We start from the raw sequence: 21,588 nt of genomic DNA on the forward strand, positions 1-21,588 counted from the left end.
GGGATCAGCCCTTCCAGAGGCCAGCGGCCCCCACAGGGAGGGACAGGAGACTCACGGCAGAGGGCTGGGGCCTCGTCACTGTTGTCTAGGCAGTCGTTGTCTCCGTCACACTTCCAGCGCTCCTGGATGCAGCGGCTGTTGGCACAGGCGAACTCGCCCTGCTGGCACTGGGGTGGGGGCACGTAGGATGGGTTCGCTGTGGGCACCACAGGAGGGTGAGGGGGAAAGTCAGACCTGGGTCACGGGATAGTTGCTAAGCCCCCATACTATTCTTGTTTGTTTGTTTTTACTAATTTTTAGTAATACAAAACAATTTTTTCTAGTATATAATTCTTCATTAATACATTATCTGGACAGAAACTGCAATTCTTTCTCAAGCAACAACATGATGTTTACTTAGTAATTCCTGGACTTTCATGTGGCTTGGGAATAAAACAGCTTCCAAGAGAGCCCTCTATACACACTGTCACTCCCAAGCAGGCCTCTCTTCAGCCCTCTCTGCCTTCTTGGTGAACAACTGCCCCTTGGAAGTCACCTCTTGGATCCCCAGGGCCCTGCCCAGGTGCCTGGACTTTTTTCTTTCACAGCTGAGTCAACTCTGCCAGCAGGAGGGCAGGGAGACTCTGCAGGCTGCGCCCCGTCCCATCACTATCTGCCTTGGCCATCAACAGTAAAATCACTCTGTCCTTTGTCCATGTTCACGTTGGTAACCTCAAGAAGCCCAGGCCTCCTGCGTCAGCCCTGTCCCCACACCCTTCAGCTGTGCACGTCCCTGTCTGACCCATTTCTCACCCTCTCTAATCTCTGAAACTCCCCAAAGGTCCCACCAGTGGCTATCTCCTGTCCTTACCCCATGGTGCACTGGGCCTAGTGGTCAGTATGTGCCCTCTGTGCCCTTCTCCACTGCTTCCCAGCTATCTCCCTCTCTCCTTTCTAAAAACCCAGTGTTGGGCGGTGCCTGTAGCTCAGTGTGTAGGGCGCCAGCCACATACACCGAGGTTGGTGGGTTGGAACCTGGCCTGGGCCAGCTAAAAAACAATGACAAAATAGCCGGGCGTTGTGGCAGGTGCCTGTAGTCCTAGCTATTTGGGAGGCTGAGGCAAGAGAATGGCTTAAGCCCAGGAGTCTGAGGTTGCTGTGAGCTGTGATGCCACGGCACTCTACCGAGGGTGATATAGTAAGACTCTGTCTCAAAAAATAAATAAATAAATACATACATACATAAATAAATAAAAACCCAGCATTGGCTTTCACATTATTAGACTGTCACAGCCTCTACTTCCATAGGGCTCCGGAACACTCCCTGTCATCTGACAGGAATTTTAGCTCCTGGCTCAACTACTTTCTCCAAAATTACTCCTGGTTCAATTCAGGGTGACTTCAACATCCGTGTGGATGATCCTCCTACTACACTGGCCCCTTGATTAACCACACCCCTCAGCCAATGCTCAGCCTTGACCTCAGCTGCTCATGCTCAGCTGTGCTCTGTAAACTGCACTGACCCATTTCCACTTCTGGGATTCTGTCATAAGGAAACCAGCCAGAACATGGGAAGGCATGAAGAGGCGGGAAAGAGCAGACAGGGTGACTGAGAAATGGACGCTGGGTCAGACTCCTTGGGCTCGAATCCCTGCTCTAACTTTGTGTCTCCATTTTTTTATCTGTAAAGCGGTCATAATAAAACCATGGAGAGGTGATTTTTTGTTTTTGTTGTTGTTGTTGTTTTTGCAGTTTTTGGCCTGGGCTGGGTTCGAACCCACCACCACCATTATATGGGGCCGGCACCCTACTCCTTTGAGCCACAGGCACCGCTGTCATGGAGAGGTTTTAAGGAGTAAATAAGTCACTGCACAGGAAGAGCTCGTGATGGTGCTGAGAGCACAGCACATGCTCAGTAACAACAAAAACTCGCAAACAACCCAAGCATCCAGCAGTAGAAGATAGTCGAGTAAATTATGGGACATTTACTAAACAAAAATATATTTTAGTCATTAAAAATACTGCTTCTGTATCCATGATGTACAGTCAATGTAGAAGGCAGGAACCAGAACAGCCTGCGTTGCACTTTTCCCTTCAGTAAAAGTAGCTGCATGAGAAACATCTGGGAGAGTGTTCCCCCAAAAGGTAACATCACCTACAGGTGGTAGGACTTGGGGCAAGTTGGACCTTCTCCTTTATATTTTTCCATACTGTTTACTGATTTTTACAACGAAATAAACATGACCCCTTTATAAAAAACAAGGCCGTGTAAAATAATGCAGCAATAACACAGAAGATGCTATGACACTGGAGCCAGCAAGGGCAGAAGGCAGCTCCTGTAGTCTGATGACAGCCACATAGAAAACAAGAGTGGCGTTCAATTGACCACAATGCCAACAATCCACGGTGTGCTTTGGTGGGAGTTGGGCTTTTTTTCTGCTCTCTAATTTCTGATATTTCGAACGATTGTTATTTTACTTTAATAATGAGGAAATAAAAGAAGTTATACATATTTTCCTCCTTCCATAGCTGTCCTGTTCCTCAGTGTCCCCTAATCTCTGTGCCCTCCTGAAACCCCTTTCCACCTGCACAGCCTTCCCCACCATCTCCTTGCTTCCTGTTGGTGCCCTCAGGACCCCTCTTTGCCTCCTTCATCTCTGACCAGGACCCCTGTCTTCTCTGTGGTGTCCTGCTGAGGTCTATTCCTCCCACTCCCACCCAACCATGCCCTGCCCCTCGTACCCAAGCAAGTGACACCGTCTGCATCCAACACCTGGTCCTCAGCGCAGGCACACTGGCGGCTCCCAGGGGTGGCCAGGCACAGGCTGCTGCAGCCACCGTTGTTCACCCGGCATTTGTTGGTACCAACTTTGAGGGCAGGGCCACAGAGAAAGGGGGGAGGAGAGAGGGGACATGACACGGATGGCGGCAGCATCGGGAAAGGGAAGAGCGGGTAGTAGGGACGGGGAGGAGACACATTAAAGTGAGGAGTCAGAAAGAGGAAACGTTAAGAGGAAGAAGAGCACGTTGAAGAGGAGATGCAGTCGGGGGCAGGGGCAGGAAGGGAAATGGGGAACAGAGAGTCAAACTGGGTTGGGGGACTTCCTTTCTCAAGAGTCAGGGTCTTTGGTCCCTGGGAAGTGCCTTCATCCCAGAGACGCCTCAGATCCCAGCCTAAGTCCCAGCCCTCCTTCCAGGTGCCCCGGCCCCAGTCCCAGCCCCAGGGGGTACCTTGCTGCTGCTGGGCATCATACATGCGGATCTCAAAGATGGGGGGCCGCTCACTGCGCAGGAGTGTCACGGTGGGAGGTGCTCCTCCCACACCCCGCTCTAAGCGGTAGACACTGCCACTCCGGTACTCAGTCCAGAAGAGGTAGTTGCCATGGTGACACAGGCCAAAGGCGTGGTTCAGCTCAGGACCCTCATACACAATCTAGGGATGGAGGCTGTGTTACTGGGGAGCTGAGGCAACTGCTTTGTATATCCATCTGTCCATGCCCTGAGCAGGGTCTTCTTTCCCCCACTAGCCTGGGAGCCCCCTGGGATGGTGGCTTTGCACACAGTGAGATGCCAGATCTGAGCCTGGTAGGGAATCAGGTGACCCAGCAAGGATGCTGCCAGGGAAGCTGTCCATGCTGTCCTCTCTTGGGCCCACTCATTCCCACACATCCCCCCGACACACAGATGCTGCATGTGCACAACTGAGCAGACAGTCAGGAGCCATCCTCTCATTTCTTCATCCCAAATTTACCAGGATCTATTAGGGCCACCACAGGCACTGAGAGGTAAAAAAGACATGGCCTCTGCCCTCGAGCTGCTCGCTGTCTCATGGAGGGTACTCCCAGGTAAACAGTATGCTAGAGGGACTGGGGACAACACCCCAGAGGAGGTGGCCACAGGGCAGTTAGCCAAAGGAAGATGGACACTTCAGGCAGGAAGAATCACATGAGCAGTGGCACAGAAGGTGGACACTCTGGCAGGTGTACTGGGAATGACCAGCTGTCTAGTGTTGCCTGTTCAGAGTGCTGGGATGTGGAGCAGGAGAGAATGGGCACAGAGGGAGTCAGGGGCCATGTCATGAGGGCCTTATAAACCACAGAAGGGTCTGGTCCCCATACCCAGGCCACAACTCACAAAGCACATAAACACTCAAATGGGTGAGCCCATAGACCTGCCATCCCCAGGCCCCTCACACTAGCACAGAGTGCAGACACACGCATGCAAAGGCACCTGTGATGTGTGTACAGAGATGTGCACATGGGCAGTCACGCCCCCAGCAACACCGGCAAACACAGCTACATGCTAATAGAGGCAGGCTTCAGACACACAACATGATACAGGAGACATATAAGCACACGTCTATAGGTATGCTTACCTGCAGACACATAGGTAAACATATATGAAGCACATGGGCTTGGACACACACAGATGCCCACATGCTGACACACAGCCTCATCCACACACAGACACGGCCTAGCAACACCCACATGGACGCCCACACCCAAGCGCACGTCTGCCCACCTTCCGGTCTGTGCCATTGAGCAGTATGGTCTCAATGCGGTCATAGAAAGCATCCACCCAGTACAGGCGCCCAGCTGGGATGTCCAGGCTTAGCCCATTGGGCCAAAGCACCGTTTTGGAGGTGACAAAGATGTCTCGGTGTGAGCCATCCATCCAGGCCCTCTCCAGCCGCCCTCGCCGACTGTCCTTTGGGTCTTCCTCCCAGTCTGTCCAGTACATCCACCTGTGGGCAGCAAATGGTCAGCACCATGTGGGCCACCCCTGCCATCAACGGCCTTCCCCGTGATCCTCATCCTTGGGTGCTGTTCCAGAGCCCCTCGCAGGGATCTTACTTCTCTGCTCATCTCTGGGCCACACATTTCATTCATTCCTTCATCTGGAGTTTCATCTTTAGTTGGAATATCAACAATATCTATGTACGCTTATCATAGCATAGTTCACCCCTAGGAACGACCTTCTTACTTGTGGCTGCAACTTTTTACTGGTGTAATTTTCACTATTCCCAGTTAAAATTAACACTTTATTAACAACAAGTGTTTGTTGAGTGTCTGCTGTATGAGAGGCAGTTTGGTACTCAGGGACACAACAGAGACCAAGTCAGTCAAGGGCCCTGCTCCCATAGACCTCCCATCTCTCAAGAAACAAATCAATTGGGGCGGCGCCTGTGGCTCAAAGGGGTAGGGCGCTGGCCCCATATGCCGGAGGTGGTGGGTTCAAACTCAGCCCTGGCCAAAAACTGCAAAATAAATAAATAAATAATAATTAAAAAAAAAAAAAAGAAATCAATTTTGAAGGTCGCATGGGACAGTGACAAAAGCCAGGAAGGAAGTGAAACGGTGACAACATGGAGAGTGACCAGGACCAGGTGAGATGAACATTAGAAGGGTGATGGGCTCTCCTCTGCAACCTGGTGCAGAGAAGGAGCCAGCCCTGCAAACATCTGGGAGTTCCAGGCAGAGGAACTCCAAGAGCAGAAGTGAAGAGGCAGGAGGAGCTGGGGTGTCTGCTTGAGAAACAGGCAGCAGGCAGCGGGGACAGAACAACTCCCAAGTGTGGGAAGCATAGTGCAACTGAGGTTGCACAAACCCCAAGCAGACACCAGGAGGATGTGCAGGGCTCATTCAAAGAGTCAGGGAGTCACGGCAACAGATTTATCTTTATGTGTTTAAGGCATCATTCCCATTGTCCACCCCTTTCGGCCTCTGAGTCTTGGTGTGTCCCGCCTCAGCTGCCCTCCTCGGTTGGCTCTCTGTCTCATCCCCCAGCTCTCTGAGGCTGGCACACTCCTGGGCTCCTCCCACCCTGAGGCCCAGGAGGACTCACCCATTGAGTGGATCCACTACAATGGCCCGGGGGTGTGTCATTTTGCCCTCAATTAAGGTCTTGCGGGTCTGAGCAGCTTTCTCCAGCCTGGCCACACTGATGGTCTTCTTGGGCCCATCATCTGTCCAGTATAGATTGTCCCCCATCCAGTCCACGGCCACACCCTCCACATTGTGGATGCCTGTCGGGGTAGGGCCCAGAGAACCTCAGAGGGAGCCCAACACTGCTGCCTCTGACCTTGCAGGCTGCATGTACCCTGGAGCCTGGTCTAGGTAGGAGGCACAGGGAGCCTCTGATGCCCTAGACAGGTGGGTGCAGAGGGGGACAGGAGACCTGAAGAAGGAGCAGGGAAGGTCATTGTGTCACCACATTTGTGCTGAGGCACAGAATCTCAGAACTGCATAGGACAGCTGGTAAACTACATGGCTGAAGTAGGCTCTCGCGTGAGGCCACGTCTGGCCTGTGTGCCAGCAGAGAGCTGAAGTAACATGCATGTGGCTCTGGGCACAAGTGTGATGTCAAGTTCTAGGCCTAAAAATCCTGAACTAACAAAATGAATAAATTAGGAAGTGATTTTTCACTTAGCCAAAGGCTTCATCTCAAGTATCCTTTAAATAGCAGTTCCCTTGGTATAGGGAACCCCTATCTTTTCCTGATGAGGAGTTACTTTTGATTTCCCCAAAGTCTTATGATATGATTGCTGACTGCTGAGGTTCTCTGAACTGCAGTGGGGATGGGGGCAGGGCAAAGGTGGTAACTGGTGTCAGCTGGATTCACTGGGGAGTGAGCCTGATCCTGGGGCCCAAGTGCAAGTTGGGGACAGAATTACTAGAGCTCAGGACCCTCCATGAATAGTCAGAAGACGATGCCCAAGCAGGCCAGAGGGAAAAACTGGATTCAATTCGTAAAACACGGCTTTCTCAGGACATGTGAGTATGCAGATTTTGGCAGCTGTAAGGTCTAGCTGTGTAGACCCTGCGTGTGCACACTCGCATGGGTGTGCCCTACTCCCATCTGACAGGCTGATTCAAGGCCTGACCCTCTCCCAGCTGTATGCTATGTGCAGCTCCAAGGCACTGAGCCAATGGCAGAGAGACCCTGAGCTTTCCCAAGGGCTGGCAAGGATGGCCCACACCATCTAACCCATCCATCCTCCTGCCTTCTTTCGGCTCAGCCAAGAAGGGGGTCACACAGGGGTCAATCTGTCTATCCCCTCATCTCCATGCCAACCAGTCCAGCCAGCCAGTCAGCAGGGGACCTGAGCATGCAGAGAAGGCACTGAGAAAGAGAGGCCCCGGCCCCAGACCACTTCCCATCTGGTGGGCCAGGTGCCCAGGAGTCCTATCCAGAGGCCTCCTGCTTCGGAGATCCTTACCATCTTTCAGGATGGTTTCCCGCTCGGTGCCATCAATCTTCTGGCGGCCAATGAGGTAGCTGGTGGTGTCGGCAAAGTAGATGAAGCCAGTCTCGGCGTGGAAGTCCAGAGCTCGGGGGTTCATGAGGTTTTCGATGGGGATCATGTGCTCGTCTTGGACCTTGGCCCCCATATCCATGCCCCGGATGATGCCTGGCCGGCCCTTGCCATATACCAGGAACAGCTCGTGCTCCGGCTCTAGGGAGGGCACAAACCAGAACCCAAAGTCAGACACATGCACATGACCATCACCCCACTTCTGGGCCATAGCACAAAGGCCTGCAAGTAGCCTGGCTGTACTGGGTCAGGAGATTCGAGGGGGCGGGGGGCTCTGGGACGGGGACAGACTACAGACACACTAACATCTGTGACATTGGGTCCTGGACCCACAGTCTTCTGGGGGTTTGCCTTACGAACTCTAGTGGTGAGAAATGGGGGCGGGATAGCAGGTTTTCGGTTACTTGCCCACTGCTTACAAGGCCTGTCCGGGAAGCATCCAGGCCTGCCTGCCTCTCTCTTGCCTATGATGTGGCTGGATACTTTCTGGATGGCCCTTGTATGTTGGAATCTGATCACTTTCACCACTTCCTCCGCTATGATCCTACTCTAAACCACATCACTTCTGCCTATACCACTGAAATAGCCTCCTGGCCACTTCCCTACTCTCCATCCTGCACCCGCAGCAGCATGATTTCTCTATCAAGGTGAATCTAGGCACCTCATTTCTCTTCTTAGAAGTCACTGTGAATTTCTCATCCCAGTTAGACTAAAATCCACCCTCTCCTTCCTTGTCTGCCCTCCCTCACACCAGGCAGCCCCGATGGCCGCTGTGGCTACTCAGCATGCCAGGCACCAGGCTCACACTGGCTTTAGGTCCCTCTGCCAGAATGCTCGCCCCTCAGGTAGTCATCCAGCTGGCTCCCTCACTTCACACACAGGCTTAGTTCAAATGCCACATTTTTAGAGAAGCCCTCATGGCCATCATTTACTCTGTCTTCTGCTTTATTTTCTTCATAAAGTCAATCAACACCTAAAGTTATATTTGTTTGTTTCCCCTACCAAACTATAAGCTCCGTGGGGCCAGGCACAGCATCTCTCTCGTTCACTGCTGAATCCTTATCGCCACAGCAGTACCAAACACATACTGAGCACTCACTGGGTATTTGCTGGGTGAAGGAGCCCACCACGGGGTGGTGGGAATAGTGCTTTTCTAGGAGGTGGGTTCAAGTCCCTCACTAGCAATGACACTTGGAGAGATTTCCTTCATCTCTCTGCATCTCAGGCAGAAGCAGCTGGGCTGTGGGCAATGTGTGAGGATCCCCTCCCGTCCCATCCCAGAGGCACACGCCCCTTCCCTGCTACTCACTCTTGCATGATTTTCCGTCACTGCCCAGGCTGAAGCCTGAGCGGCAGCGGCAGGTCCTTGCCTTGTGGCTGTTGGCCAGTAGGCAGATGTCGGAGCAGCCACCTGGCTTCCCATACTGGTCATTCTCACAGGCATGGCTCCTCACTGGGGGAGGTGGAGAGCAGACAGGACACTCACACACCCTGTGCCCAGGCTTCCTGAACCCCACCACACCCCTGCTGTGCTCTTTGTGCCTCTTCTTCCATTTTTGGATTTGGAAGCCAAAGCACTGGAATTCCTGTGCCCACCAAAACACAGCCTCCAGACTCTCTCAGGTGGTCGGGAGAGAGGGCTGCCCATAGCCAGATGCTGGCAAGAGAACTGGGAGGGCAGAATGGGCTCCATGAGAGGGACATATAGAGGCTAAAGGGGCTGGCGGTGGAAGTGACAGGGAAGGTCACTTTGGGTGGATGGTGAAAGAATCAGGGGGCCTCCACAGGAGGGCCCATGGGGGGCCTATGATCCTGAGAGCCCAGACACACTGTGAGGGAGACCCGGCTTAGCAGAGGCTGTGGAGCTCCACTCACCTCGGGGCTGGCGCCGCTGGTGGTAGACGTGGAGGGCACCACCCTTGTCCACACGGGTGACCACCTGGTACTCCGTGCTGTTAAAGCGGTTCACACGGATCACACTCGTCTTCTGCTGGGCATTGGCATTGTCCGAGTTGGTGGCATAGAGATAATTCTCAAATACAGTCAAGCCGTACAGATGCTCGATCTGAGGTGGGCAGGCAGGAATGGTCAGCACGAGATGAGAAGAGGGTCCTTCCATCCCTCAGCCTCCATCCAGACTTGGAGGAGGCCAGTATTACCTGTATTCCCAAATCCACCCTACAGTTCTGTTTTAAACTCTCTGCTTTACTCCTGTCTGCTCTGGCTGGACTATCCTGTTTTTGAGATTTTTTGCATGCCAAGATCCCACTCACTCTTCACAGAGCATCTCTTTGAAGAACTTCTGGAATCTTCTAGTCAGAGATTTTCTCTTCTTCTACCCTCTGTCTCTCTGCTGACATCCAGTGTCTGGTGTGGAGATTTGTGGACCACCCACTATCCGTAGACCCTCGAGGGAAGTAGCTGTATCCCTCACAGAATTAGGCATGCAGTAGACGCCTTTGTGATTGTAGACTGAAATAGACTTGTACCCTAAACCATCCACAGAGAACATTCTGAGCCTCACTCTAACCACCGGCTGTGAGTGTGCTGAGAGCACACACTTGCCCCAACCAAGCCCTGTAACTGCCTGACCACCCATGTAGCTTATCTAGGGTGGCCAATTGTCCCAGTTTTCCCAAGACTAAGGGGTTTGCTGGTTCATGGGACATTTTAGGGCTACCATCGAACCATCCCAGGCAAACTGGGATGGTGGGTCACCCTAATTATCCCAGTATGGAGGTGCCACTTCTGAGCCCGCAAGGTTCCAAGTACTATTGCCCAGCTTTGTAAGCTCCAGCAAGTTACTTAATCTCTTTGAACCCTACTTTTTTCAACCATCAAAAAATGACTGGTTCTGTCAGAGCAGAAGCCATATCCTATACTTTTTCTGAATCGCTCATGCCCATCCCGATCCCACCAGAGGTCTCAGGGCAACCATGCTCCCATATTGTCCTCCCCCTAGTAGGAGACTTGGAGAATGTTTCCCTCTAAAAGGCTTCCCCCTCACCAGCAGGCCCTGGATAATGGTTCCCACAACAATAGCCTCAGATAACAGCTCCCTCACCAAGATGCCCTGGATGATGGTCTGCCGGCCCTTGCCCTCGTAGTCCACCACCTCGATGTAGTCTAGGTAGGCATCAGCCCAGTAGACAAGGCGGCTGACCAGGTCTAGCGTGATGCCATGAGGAAACACAATCTTGCTGTCAACCAGCTTGGTGCGGTTCTGCCCATCCATGTCACAGCGCTCCACCTTTGGGATCTGCCCATAGTCGGTGAAAAACACCTTCCTGTGGGGAGGTGCAGGTTAAATGGGGTCTGATCACAGGTACTTCCTTCCCACCTCAGCCTCTGCCTCCCACCTTCCAGGGCCAGATGCCCTCGCCTGCCACTCTCACCCCATGGCAGGGTCCAGTGCAATGCCTTTAGGGTTGTAGAGTTCCAGGTCTAGCAAAGTGACACATGTGTCCCCATTTCTGTTGCAGACAAAGATCCTATCATCGATGTCATCCACAAAGTAGAAGTTGCCTGTAAGCCAGTCAATGGCCATCTGTTCCACGTCTGGAGAGTAAGAATGAAAGAGCTATGGGGTGGGGTGGGTCCTCCTGCAGACACACCCACCCTGTGCTGGTGAGAACCCACCTATAAGCCCACCTTCTTGCCCTCCTCCGCCATCCAGCTGCCTCTGTCTCCCTTCCCTGAGCTCCCGTGGGAGTTACTGGCAGTGTCACATTTTGCTATGTATCCTTGGTGATCTTTTCACAAATCTGGTCTCTCCAAAGAGAATGTCCTCACGCAGCCCACTCCTCAGGCTGAGCTCAGGGGAGGTACTGGGGAGGCCTAGGGTAAATGTTGATTGGCAGGCTTCCCCAACTCTAGCCCCTCTGTGAACAGGGACCGTCTTCTTGGGGCACCAAAAGGTAGAGAGCCCACTAGCTCATTTCAGTATTTTTTGTTTAATTTTCTTTTATCTGAGATAAGAGCACCCAGCTAACTCACCTTTGCTTTCAGCTGGACTTTTATCAACTTTCTATGGTAAGTCTAGTTATCTCATGCTAACCAGAAGGACTGACTGGAAGCTATACATATTGCATAAATTTAAAAAAGGAAAAAGCCAGCTACGTATTAATCAACCCAGTTTGAGAGAAAAGTATTTCAAAATATGGGCTCCATAGAAATCAAAAAGGGAAGGTTGATGGGGGCAAAAGGTTGGAAACAAGTGACATGGGCCCAACTTCCTCTACTCATTCTTTTCCTCTGTTTCTTCAATGTCCCTATTGCTAAATTTCCTTGTGTCCTAGGAAGGGTCAGACGAAGTGGGCAAGAGTCTCAGAAAAGGGCTATGAAAGGACCCTGAAGGTAAACTGAGGCATGGATCAGAAAGAGAGGGGGCTTCAGGAAAGTGGGAGTGGGGGAAGAAGATGGAGACCAGGTGTCCACACCCTAATTATGCCACGGTTAGGGAGGAGATGGAAGAGGCCAGGAAGGGCCAATGAAAGGCGGAGCAGGGCCAGGCACAGGAAGTCTGGGGACAAGGACTCTGCCAGTGTCCTCCACCCCCTCCAACTAACACAATCAGAGGTGATGCGTCTTACAGGCAGGAATTCCTAAGGCAGTGACTTTCTGGGGACCCCTATCTTGAACTCCATCTCCACTGATTTTCCCAACAGGTAAAGAAATCTTTGGACCACTTGCTTTTGACTGAAACTTACTACCCACTGGCATCCTGTGAGGATTATTCTGCCCCACACAGCTGCAGGTATCGACATGGAGTCTGTTCAGCCTCTCCTTCATCCCTCTCCTCCCCATGGGGATTCAGGGGCTGTTTCCTCACAGTGGGTGCGGATGGGGGTGGGGGCAAAGGGAACAGGAACGTGGCTCCCAAGGAACTTGGCTGGGCCCTGACACTGACTCACAGTCACAGGACCGAGTCTGGGGGGAGGAAGGGAAAAAGCCAATTGGAGGCCTTCATCAAACTAGTTTCCTCTTCAGGTCCCCTCTGCTGAACTCCATCCTGAGATGACTAGAGAAGGACGTCACAGGGCTGAGGTGTCACCCCTGGAAGTGCTCATGCATCCCGAAACCCAGATGCTCTTTCCTCTGGGCCCCCAATGCTGTCCCATCCCAATAAGGTCAGAGAGAGGGGGCAGAGGAGCCCAGGGAGTCTCAGGCTACGTAGGAAAGGGCCCACTGCAGGAGCAAGGCCACCAAATTCTTTGCTGCACACACTGTTACCACAGAGAAAACAGATTAAAATGAACGCTGCTGGGCCAACTCCAAAGAAACCGAAGCCCCGAAGCAGGGGACCTGCCTGCAGCCCCAGGCAGCCAGCAGTGCGGCTGAAAGTCAAGCAGGGCTGCAGGCCCTTTACTCAGTGGGCACTGCAGGGGTCTGGGGGCTGCTGGCATGTGTATGAACTTCATCAGTGAAAGCTGTTTTCCCAGCACCAGCTGGCACAGTTATGTCCTTCCCTCCAACTTCCTGAGGCTTCCCTGAGTCACTGCCCAGCCCCAGGGCTGGCAACACCCTGCCTCTGCCCCCCCCCCATCCACCCTTCCCTTGGCAAGGGGGGAGGAGGAAGGAACCTGCAGAGATCCGATGCCCCCATCCCAGGTGCAGCTCCACAATCATCCCCCCAGCCTCAGGATGTGTCCTGGATTCCCTCCCAGTTCCAAGAAGGAAGGCAGAGTGATCGTCCCTGCTGTCAGATATTTACCCTTGGCCAGTCGCCCCTCCACCCTCCCAAAGGCCAAACAGGGCCCCACTCAGTGGGCCGGTGAGGAATTGGCAAGAGCTGGAGTCCCCAGCCTGCCTGGCCTCCCCTTTGGTATTTTTGCAGCTGGAGACTATTAGTTGGAAGCAAAAATCCTTTGTTATCCAACTCCCTCCACCTCTTTATTTTCCTCTCTCCTAAAGTTTGGATTCCTCTGTTGGTCCCTCAGCAAACACACTTGCATGCACACATGCGCACGCATGCACTTGGTCTCCACTCCAAGGCCAGCCTAGAGAGATGGGCTCCAAGTTGGAGGAGGAACTTCCCCCAGGGCTCCCCACATGTGGTGTCTGGGCCATTCTCCTCTGTCCTATGCATCAGGGTTCAGGTGGTGACCTGGGCTTCAGCCCGAGGACCTGAGCATTCCAGGTCCACAAAATCAGAGGACAGCTATCCCTTTGTGGCCCAGCCTGCTCAGGGCTAGCCTGTCCCAGAGCACCTATGGAGAGGCTATGACCCAAGGCCCCAAATCCTGAGGACAGGAGAATCTCCAACCCAGAGGAAGGACAATGCCATGTTGTGGAAGGAGCTTGGGGTGGATCAGGGGTCTCCCAAGACCCACAGGAGCTTCGGGTGGATCAGGGGACTCCAGCATAATAGGGGACGCTAGGAAGCTGGGTGGGGGTGCTAGAGTCAGAGGAGAAACCACAGCCACCTGGATGTCACAGAAGACTTTTGGTTCTAGGCCCCAGAATAGACCTGGGACTTGTGTGTGTCTTTGATGACTCCCGCACTGTCCACCCCAGGACGGCATTCTTTACTCCCTGAAGCTCCAGCGGTTCTCAACTTCTCCAACATCCACACTGTTCAAGAGGCGCAGTCCTAAATAACAGCTGCTTTCCCCAAAACATGGGCTCCCACCCCATGCCCAAGAAGACCCTTAGCTTCATGCAAGATTCCAATCACTTTCTTTAAAATAAAGAAATCTGGCAGGGCAGTGCCTGTGGTTCAGTGAGTAGGGTGCCGGCCCCATACACCGAGGGTGGCAGGTTCAAACCCGGCCCCACCCAAACTACAACAAAAAAATAGCCAGACATTGTGACGGGTGCCTGTAGTCCCAGCTACTCGGGAGGCTGAGGCAAGAGAATTGCCTAAACCCAGGAGGTGGAGGTTGCTGTGAGCTGTGCGACGCCTCGGCACTCTACCAAGGGCGACAGCATGAGGCTCTGTCTCTATTAAAAAAAAAAAAAAGAAAGAAAAGAAAGAAAAAAAAAGAAATCTGGGGGAAAAAAATGTGCCCCAACACATCTGCACACCCTCAGATCATAGGACATGGCTCAGAGCCCCTGGGTGGGAAAGAAGGATCCTGTTTCCATCTTAAACACATCCCAGGGAACACACTGGATTCTGCCCCTTGTTCCGGGAACCTCCCCATTTCTCCCCCCAACACTCTGCTCTGCCCTGGACCCAGCTGGGCTCTAGGCACTGACAGCCTGGGTTTGAACTCTGATCCATCACCTCCCAACTGTGGGTGTCCAGACAAGTTACTCACTGTCCCCTTGTCTATACTACCGGGCCATTTGCTAACAGCACTCAGCACAGGGCCCAAACGCTCCACACATTGGAGTTGAGGTTTGTACCACTGTCCTCTCTCCCCGCCACCCCATCCTTTCCCACTTTCTCCACTATCTTGCCATATGTGGCTCCAACCAGAGCCCGTGACCTCTTGACTACAGGCAGGCCCTGGTGGGCAGTCTGGGCTAACGCTCACTATTCTTTCAGTCTCAGCTCAGGCTCCCAAAAGGAAGCTTTCTCTGTCACAGGCTTCACAGGCGTCCACAGCTTCATTCATCATGGCCTGTTCACCTGACTGCAAATACTGAGGTCAGGGCGCTGCCCTTCATCTCTGTCCCCAGTGCCTGACACACAGGTATTGATCCATTTAGCAAATATTTATTGAATATCGAGTCCTCACTGTGTCATCCTACATCAGGACATCATTTTTCCCAGGATCCTCCTCGGGACAGTCTCACTGGTCATCCTACTTGGAGATCTTACACAAAGGGTTGGGGAGATGATCAAGAGTCTGGGGACTTGGCTTGGTGCCTGTAGTTCAGTGGTTAGGGCACTGGCCACGTGCACAGGGCTGGTGGGTTCAAACCCAGCCAGAACTTGCTAAACAATAACAACAATACCAAAAAAATAGCCGAGTGTTGTGGTGGGTGCCTGTAGTCCCAGCTACTTGGGAGACTGAGGCAAGAGAATTGCTTAAGCCCAAGAGTTTGACGTTGCTGTGAGCTGTGATGCTACAGCACTTACCGAGGGTGACATAGTGAGACTCTGTCTCAAAAAAAAAAAAAAAAAAAGAGTCTGGGGACTTAAAAGGTGGGGAGGAGACTACAGGGCAGGGCTGGGTGGCAGCAACTCTGGTGAATGACATGGCCTTGTGTTCCTTATTTTCTGCCAGGTCCTGACTTTAGCTCTTCCTCCTTCTACCCGCAAGCCCACAGCTTAGTCACATTGTGTTGCCTCCTGCCCCTGGGCTCCCTTCCTGCCCCTGCTTGCAGGTCCAGCCTGGGGTTAGGCCCTGCGCCCTTCCCCTGTGTGATTCAGGTCCCCGGGAGGCATTTCATACTGGATCCCAGGGATGAGATGTCTAGATTTTGCTCAACCCATCCTAGGGTCTTCTCACTACTAAGAAATCCTTGCTGGACTCTAAAACACAACTTTCTTGCTTAAGTTACTTCCTTTGGCTCGAAAACAGGGAGGGGAGTGCTGGGAGCAGGCTGGGCAGAGAGGCAACTTCAAGGAGACAGCGGGGGAGGAGAGGACCAGGCTGGATCTGGGCCTGGAGGCGCAGGCTGGCCCTGGCTAGAAGAGGAGGGCCCAGGAGGGCTGCTAATGATTGGGAAATGCAGAGGGGAATGGGAAGCAAAAGTGCCAGAATACAGGGGGCCCAAGGCCAGATAATCTGACACCCTGTGGGTCAGAAGGCCAAGTAGGGGGTGGGAGTGGCTTTCGCCCAAGTCTGGAAGTGTTCTGTGGGCATGGGTGGGAGGCTGGGAGGTCCTGAGGAGACAGCTCCCCTTCCAGTGGTGGGGCCCCTTCATCATGGGCTCAGAGGGCTGTGGTCTGCCCTTCTTGCCCCCCCTCTAGGCAAATCACCACCCCATTTCCTGTGGTGATTTTAAAAACACACACACACACACACACACACACACACACGCACGCACACATGACGGGAAAAGTGAAGTTAGCCATTTAGCAAGCTGGACTTAGGGACCCATTTCGCAACCTTGTTGCCTGTAGCCTAGGGGGCCTTTCCAGACATCCCTGCCCACCTCCTTCATCTCCAGGCAGCAGGGTGCAGGGGGGGAAACACTAGCATCTCCCAGGGCCCCTCTGGACCATACTCTCACACACAATCCAAAATCGGTAAGCAACTTCAGCGAACCTATTTCCTTTAAGGCCTCTATCTGCAACCTCACAACCTCCCCTCCTCATTACACACGCCAGGGCCCCGGCTCCTGCAGTTTGCCTCACTCCCTCTGCAATGGAAATATCCTCAAAGCTGAAGGGAATCAGGCTCAGAGGTGCTTGGCTTAGGAGAGGCAGGGCTGGGCTGGGCTGGGCTGGGCTGGGGTTGGGGGTCGGTACCACCAACCCTGAGCAGGGGCAGTCCTGCAGGACAGGATGGGGCTGGAGTTCCTTGAGAGAGTGGTCAGAGGTGGGGCAGGCCAGGTCCCTGGCTCTGGGACTACCAGGTCTGTGACCCCTCTGAGCCTCCATTTCCAGAATTTAAGTCTTTTGTGTATCACTTTCAAAATGCTCACCATGTTTATGTATAGCTGTGCTATTATTTACTTACTGAGTCCTTCAAATCTCTTTTCTTAATTTGCTGCATTCTAAATAATTTACAAAACCATAGATTTGATATGCTAGCTGTTGGAGTTACAAAGAAAAGCCTGTCCGTGTACCACCTAAAGTCAAGGTGTAAATGCTCTGGGAAAGGTAAGATTGAAAATCAGGGGGCTGATAATGGAAGTGATTGGTGGAATGTGGAAATGGCGGCTGCAGTCAAGGGGGCGGTCGGAAAGCAGCAGTGGAGTCTGATGGACTTTCACTATCTTCAGAATTTGGTTTTAGCCCGGTGCTCTGAGCTGAGGAAATTTCCACTCTTACTCTGCTCCACACCCAGGGCGTCGCACCTCTTGTCTCGTTGCTGCAGCCAGCGCCTACTTAATGGGCACAGCTGCGATGGAGAGTCCGAGCCTGGGGGACCAAGGAGCTGCCCCCGCGATCACCTTTAGTGAGTGCCTGAGCCCAGACTGGCAGTGTGACCTTTGCAAAGAAGACGTTGCCGTGGGATTGGAAAGAGTAGAAGATGAGAAACAAATGATGATAAAAAGGAGTAGGGAGTGTAATCCCCTGCTACAAGGACCCATTGCTTCTACATTGGATGGTACTGCAGTGAGAGAAAGCCATAAGTCTGTCCCATGTGGATGGGAAAGAGGTGTGAAGCAAAAGTTATGTGGGAAAACAGCAGGAAGATTTGATGTATACTATATCAGACCACAAGGACTGAAGTTCAGATGCAAAAGTTCACTTGCTAATTATCTTCACAAAAATGGAGAGATGTCCCTTAAGCCAGAAGATTTTGACTTCTCAGTACCTTCTAAAAGGGTCATCAAATCAAAATATAAAGCCTGCAGCATGGCAATTCTGACATCCTAACTGCAAAATGAAAATAAAAATTCAAACTGGAACATCAGGACACGAAGCAGGTGCAAAAAAGATGTGTTTCCTCTGCCAAATAGTAGTTTGGAGTTGCAGGACAGCAGAGGACTATATAACTTTACTTCTACAGATTTGCTTTCGGAAGAAGATAAGGGCATTAATGATGTTAACTTCAGAAAAGTTAGAAAGCCCAAAGGAAAGGAGATTATTTCGAAAGGAATCCCACTTAAGAAAACTAAAAGAGGATGCAGGAAGAGTCTTTCAGGTTCCATTCAAAGTAACAGAAAAAGAGAATCTGTGTATAATACAGAAGATGCTGAAAGTGAGCCTATTGCACAGGAAAGTCAGCTTGATAGAACTTTCTGCATTTCTGACAGCAGAGCAAGTGACGAGGCCCTCAGCGTGACCAATGAAGAGAAGAACCTTGCAAAAGAAAAATCATTGAGTTCAGGATCAAATTTTTATTTTGAACAAATAGATTCTGGCATCACAAACAAATTATGTTTGACTAAAGAAGCCGAACACAAAGAAGTATGAGGATACCTTAGTGTCTGAAGAAATCAGAACAAAAGTAGAAGTTGGGGAAAGGAAGGAACATTTCCCTACTGACATTTTAAAATGTGGCTCTGAAATGGACAACAATGGCTCACCAACCAAGAAGGACTTTACTTCTGAGGAAATATTTCAAGGTACACTGTGCCTTAAAGCAGTATTAAACATTATGTGAAGGAGTTTGTACTCCTGGATCTTGTATTTCATGGCTGTACATGGTTAAGATACAGGAATAGAACCAAGAAATAGGGCCTAAAACCAGACATTTACCAGTTGAGCCTAATACCTTATCTAACTGATCTTCAAGCCCTTTCCTGTGATAGAAAATCAGTGGGCCGCTGGTATAATGCCCCAGCAAAGCTCCCTGGTGTAATAGTTGGGCCTTTCCTCCCTAGTGTGCTTTCGCTTCTTTCCCTCCTTTTTCCAGTCAGTAATCTTAAGACTATAAGGAAAATTAAAAGGCTTTACTTGTCAAAAAAGAAAGAAAAAGTCAGGGGGCTGCTCTCGGTACTCACTAAGGGTCTTCCCTTCTTTTGGGGTTCCCACATCCCATTCACCTGCCTTGGAAGGGAGCCCGCAAAAAAGGAGAGGCTCTGGGGTACAATCCCAGGTGGGACAGGAAGAGACAACCCACCTGGACCCAAGTGAGGGAAGATGCTGGGGTGGGGGCAGGAAGGGTCAGCAAGGCCTTCCAGGGGCCTCAGGGGATCTTGGAACTCAGAGCAGGTCTGACTCACGTGTCCCAGGAACCATGTGAACCAGGCTCACTTCCTGGCCTCCTTCCTTCTTTCTTTTCTATTTCTGTTTCCAGAGTTCTCTCTGGGGCAGGCTCCCCCTGCTCCCCCATGAGCAGGCTGGACTCACTGGGCCCAACACCTCTTGGTTTTCAGACTCCTCCCTCTGTGCCCACCCCTCCTACATGGGGCTGAGCCCCAGGGTTCCCACAGAGGTCACAGTCACAATAAAGAATGGGAGGATTGCAGGGAGGCCTGCCCCAGAGGGCAGAGAGAAAGCAGGAGAAAGCAGTAGCCTTTCTTCTTCATCCTCCTTGGGGAGCTAATTACAGGCCAGCAGGCACTGCCAGGTGAGCGCCTGGGACTAGCCACCCCACACACCAGGGCAGGCCAGCCAGCCTCTCCTGGGGACAGCAATGACCTGGAGACGGGGAGGGTACTAGCAGAGAGACACTTTAGACATCCTCAGCTCAGGGCCCATAATTAGTTTGTGGGATGAGAGAAAAACAACCATCCTCAGGGTGATAGCCAGACATTCAGGCGGCAGGGGTGTGGGGCGGGGGAGGGCAGAGAGGAAGGGACAGAAGCTGGGGCAAGAGGAACCTACTCATTTGCCCCACAAGCATTTCCCCCCAGAATCTTGGACTCTTCCAGCCTCCTGGACTCTGCCCCAGAGGGGCCCAATGCGTCTAGCAGACTGGGAGGCAAGACAAATCTATTTGCCAAGGGAGGGGTACCTGTCAGTTATTTCCTGCTTCTCCTGCAGGGGAAATCAGGTAAGGGGACCTGGCCAGAGCAGAAGTTGAGAAGCTTCCCACCAGGTAGCCAGGAGTCACCCACCTACAAGCCCATGGTATGGCCCTGAGGCAGTGCTGGAGCTGTTAGTCCACACAAGCCTGTTGGGGAGGGCAGTGGACCAGGAGCAGGGGGAGGGCAGCTGCACCATGGAGTCTTGTCCCAATCCCACGCTACTGCGCAGGGGATTCCCTGAGCGGCCCACTCCTTACGAGCTCAGTCAACCAGACTTGGCAGCCTCCAGGCAGCACCCCAAGGAGGAACACATCTGATCCCAGGTGAGCCATGCTCTGGAGGAGAGGGAGTCCCAGATGTGGCCCACATGATGAAGCAGCAGAGGGGTAGGGCTCTTAAGACCTCCCCACCATCCCTGGACACCCCCCCAACCCTTTCTTAGAATGTGACCTCCTGCGACCTCTGTTTCTGTGTGGGTCATCAAGGGGGCTGAATAAAGGAATCTGAAGATCTTCTAGAGGGGCCCATGATTCACATCCTGAAACCTCAAACATGTGCTGTCCCTTTACAAGCTCAGAAGCATTATGCAGATTAGGAACCAAGGCAGAGATGGGGAGCTTTGGTTTACTCAAAGTCACAGATCAAGTAATTCTCCCCCACGGGGTCAGATCAGCTACAGGCCAGCTCCTTCCCCTCAGCCCTGTGGTGCATTTTGTGATGATGCCCAATTCTGACTTCAAAGCTATTAGGGTTTTGTGCTTGTTTGTGTGACCACATGAGGTGAGTGGGACTGTTCCAGGCATGGATCTACACCCAGCCATGCTGTTGCCCTGGCAGGGGTGACACCTCCCACCCCTGAGACAGGAAAGTACAGCCCAGGGAGGGAGCTCACATGGGGACATCCAGGATACCCTGACACACATTCATCACCACAAAGCCCCACAGAAATAGGCCCCCATGCAGGGGGATTGCCCCCCACAGGGAAATAGTGGACCTGACTGAAGACAGACTCAGGCATTCCTGGGCCCACTCCCCTCACTCTTGGCTTCAGTTTAGCAGGGCTCTGCGGGCTCCAGCTCCTTCTTTCCCTGGTCCTGGTTCCCACCCCATGGGAAAGTCCCTCTGTGGTCTAATAAGTGTCACTCTCTCAGAGGAGGGACAGTCCCTGGTCTCTGGAGATGGATCATTCATTGGCTTCTCTGCCCTGGGCCAGAAATGCAGGAGCCATCAGAAACGTGCTCAGAGAGGGGAGGAAGCTCTGTGCTGGCCCCAAACAGGCTCTGTCGCGTCTCTAGCCCCTTGCCTTGGCATTAGTCAGGGTACCCTGACCAGGCTCCTGCCCCAGACAGAGGTCGACCTTGCTAACTCTCTGCTCCTCTTCCAGACAGGGTCCCTCTTGCCCATCTCCTCTGCCCTCCCCTGCCCCCCAAGCTGGGAGCAGATGACTCACGGTGCAGACTGAGGGAGATGTTGATGGTGTGTTCATCCACGAAGCCCTTTAGGCCTGGCATGCGGGCACATTTGAGCTGTGTCTGGGCAGCACTGTCCCCAACATGCACCCAGCATACGGTCTCATTGGCATAGATAAAGTCCATGGCTGTGGTCTGCCGTGTGCTAGTAGGTGTGATGGTAGACACCTGGGCCCCACTCAGGTACGTAGCCAGGATGTTCTGGGAGTTGGCAATCAACAGCACAGGGAACCGGTCTACTGGCTCTGGCGGTCGGGGAGAGAAGAGTCAATGCAGCCAGGGCCCTCAGACCTCCCAGGCCACCCCGCTTCAGAGAACAGCACTGAGGGTCCTACACTGTGG

The 21,588-nt window shown here is 52.5% G+C and overlaps 1 protein-coding gene and 1 pseudogene across 2 annotated transcripts in view; one reads left to right on the top strand and one right to left on the bottom strand.

Annotated features, from left to right (window-relative positions):
- Positions 1-21,588, bottom strand: part of LRP1 (LDL receptor related protein 1) — an 81,007-nt gene that overhangs the window by 43,496 nt on the left and 15,923 nt on the right. Inside the window, exons 6-16 of the mRNA XM_053554553.1 lie at positions 21,228-21,491; positions 10,690-10,852; positions 10,359-10,581; positions 9,170-9,359; positions 8,604-8,747; positions 7,199-7,435; positions 5,824-6,004; positions 4,501-4,723; positions 3,211-3,412; positions 2,722-2,847; positions 56-196 (exon numbers count right to left, since the gene is read on the bottom strand). Coding sequence (XP_053410528.1) covers positions 56-196; positions 2,722-2,847; positions 3,211-3,412; positions 4,501-4,723; positions 5,824-6,004; positions 7,199-7,435; positions 8,604-8,747; positions 9,170-9,359; positions 10,359-10,581; positions 10,690-10,852; positions 21,228-21,491 — 2,094 coding nt within the window. The remainder of the gene's footprint in view (positions 1-55; positions 197-2,721; positions 2,848-3,210; positions 3,413-4,500; positions 4,724-5,823; positions 6,005-7,198; positions 7,436-8,603; positions 8,748-9,169; positions 9,360-10,358; positions 10,582-10,689; positions 10,853-21,227; positions 21,492-21,588) is intronic.
- Positions 13,414-21,219, top strand: LOC128560920 (methyl-CpG-binding domain protein 4-like; annotated as a pseudogene). The gene has a single exon (XR_008373181.1). The product of XR_008373181.1 is annotated as a methyl-CpG-binding domain protein 4-like (transcript).

Source organism: Nycticebus coucang, chromosome 12 (genome assembly GCF_027406575.1).
Source record: "Nycticebus coucang isolate mNycCou1 chromosome 12, mNycCou1.pri, whole genome shotgun sequence".
Taxonomy (NCBI): domain Eukaryota; kingdom Metazoa; phylum Chordata; class Mammalia; order Primates; family Lorisidae; genus Nycticebus; species Nycticebus coucang.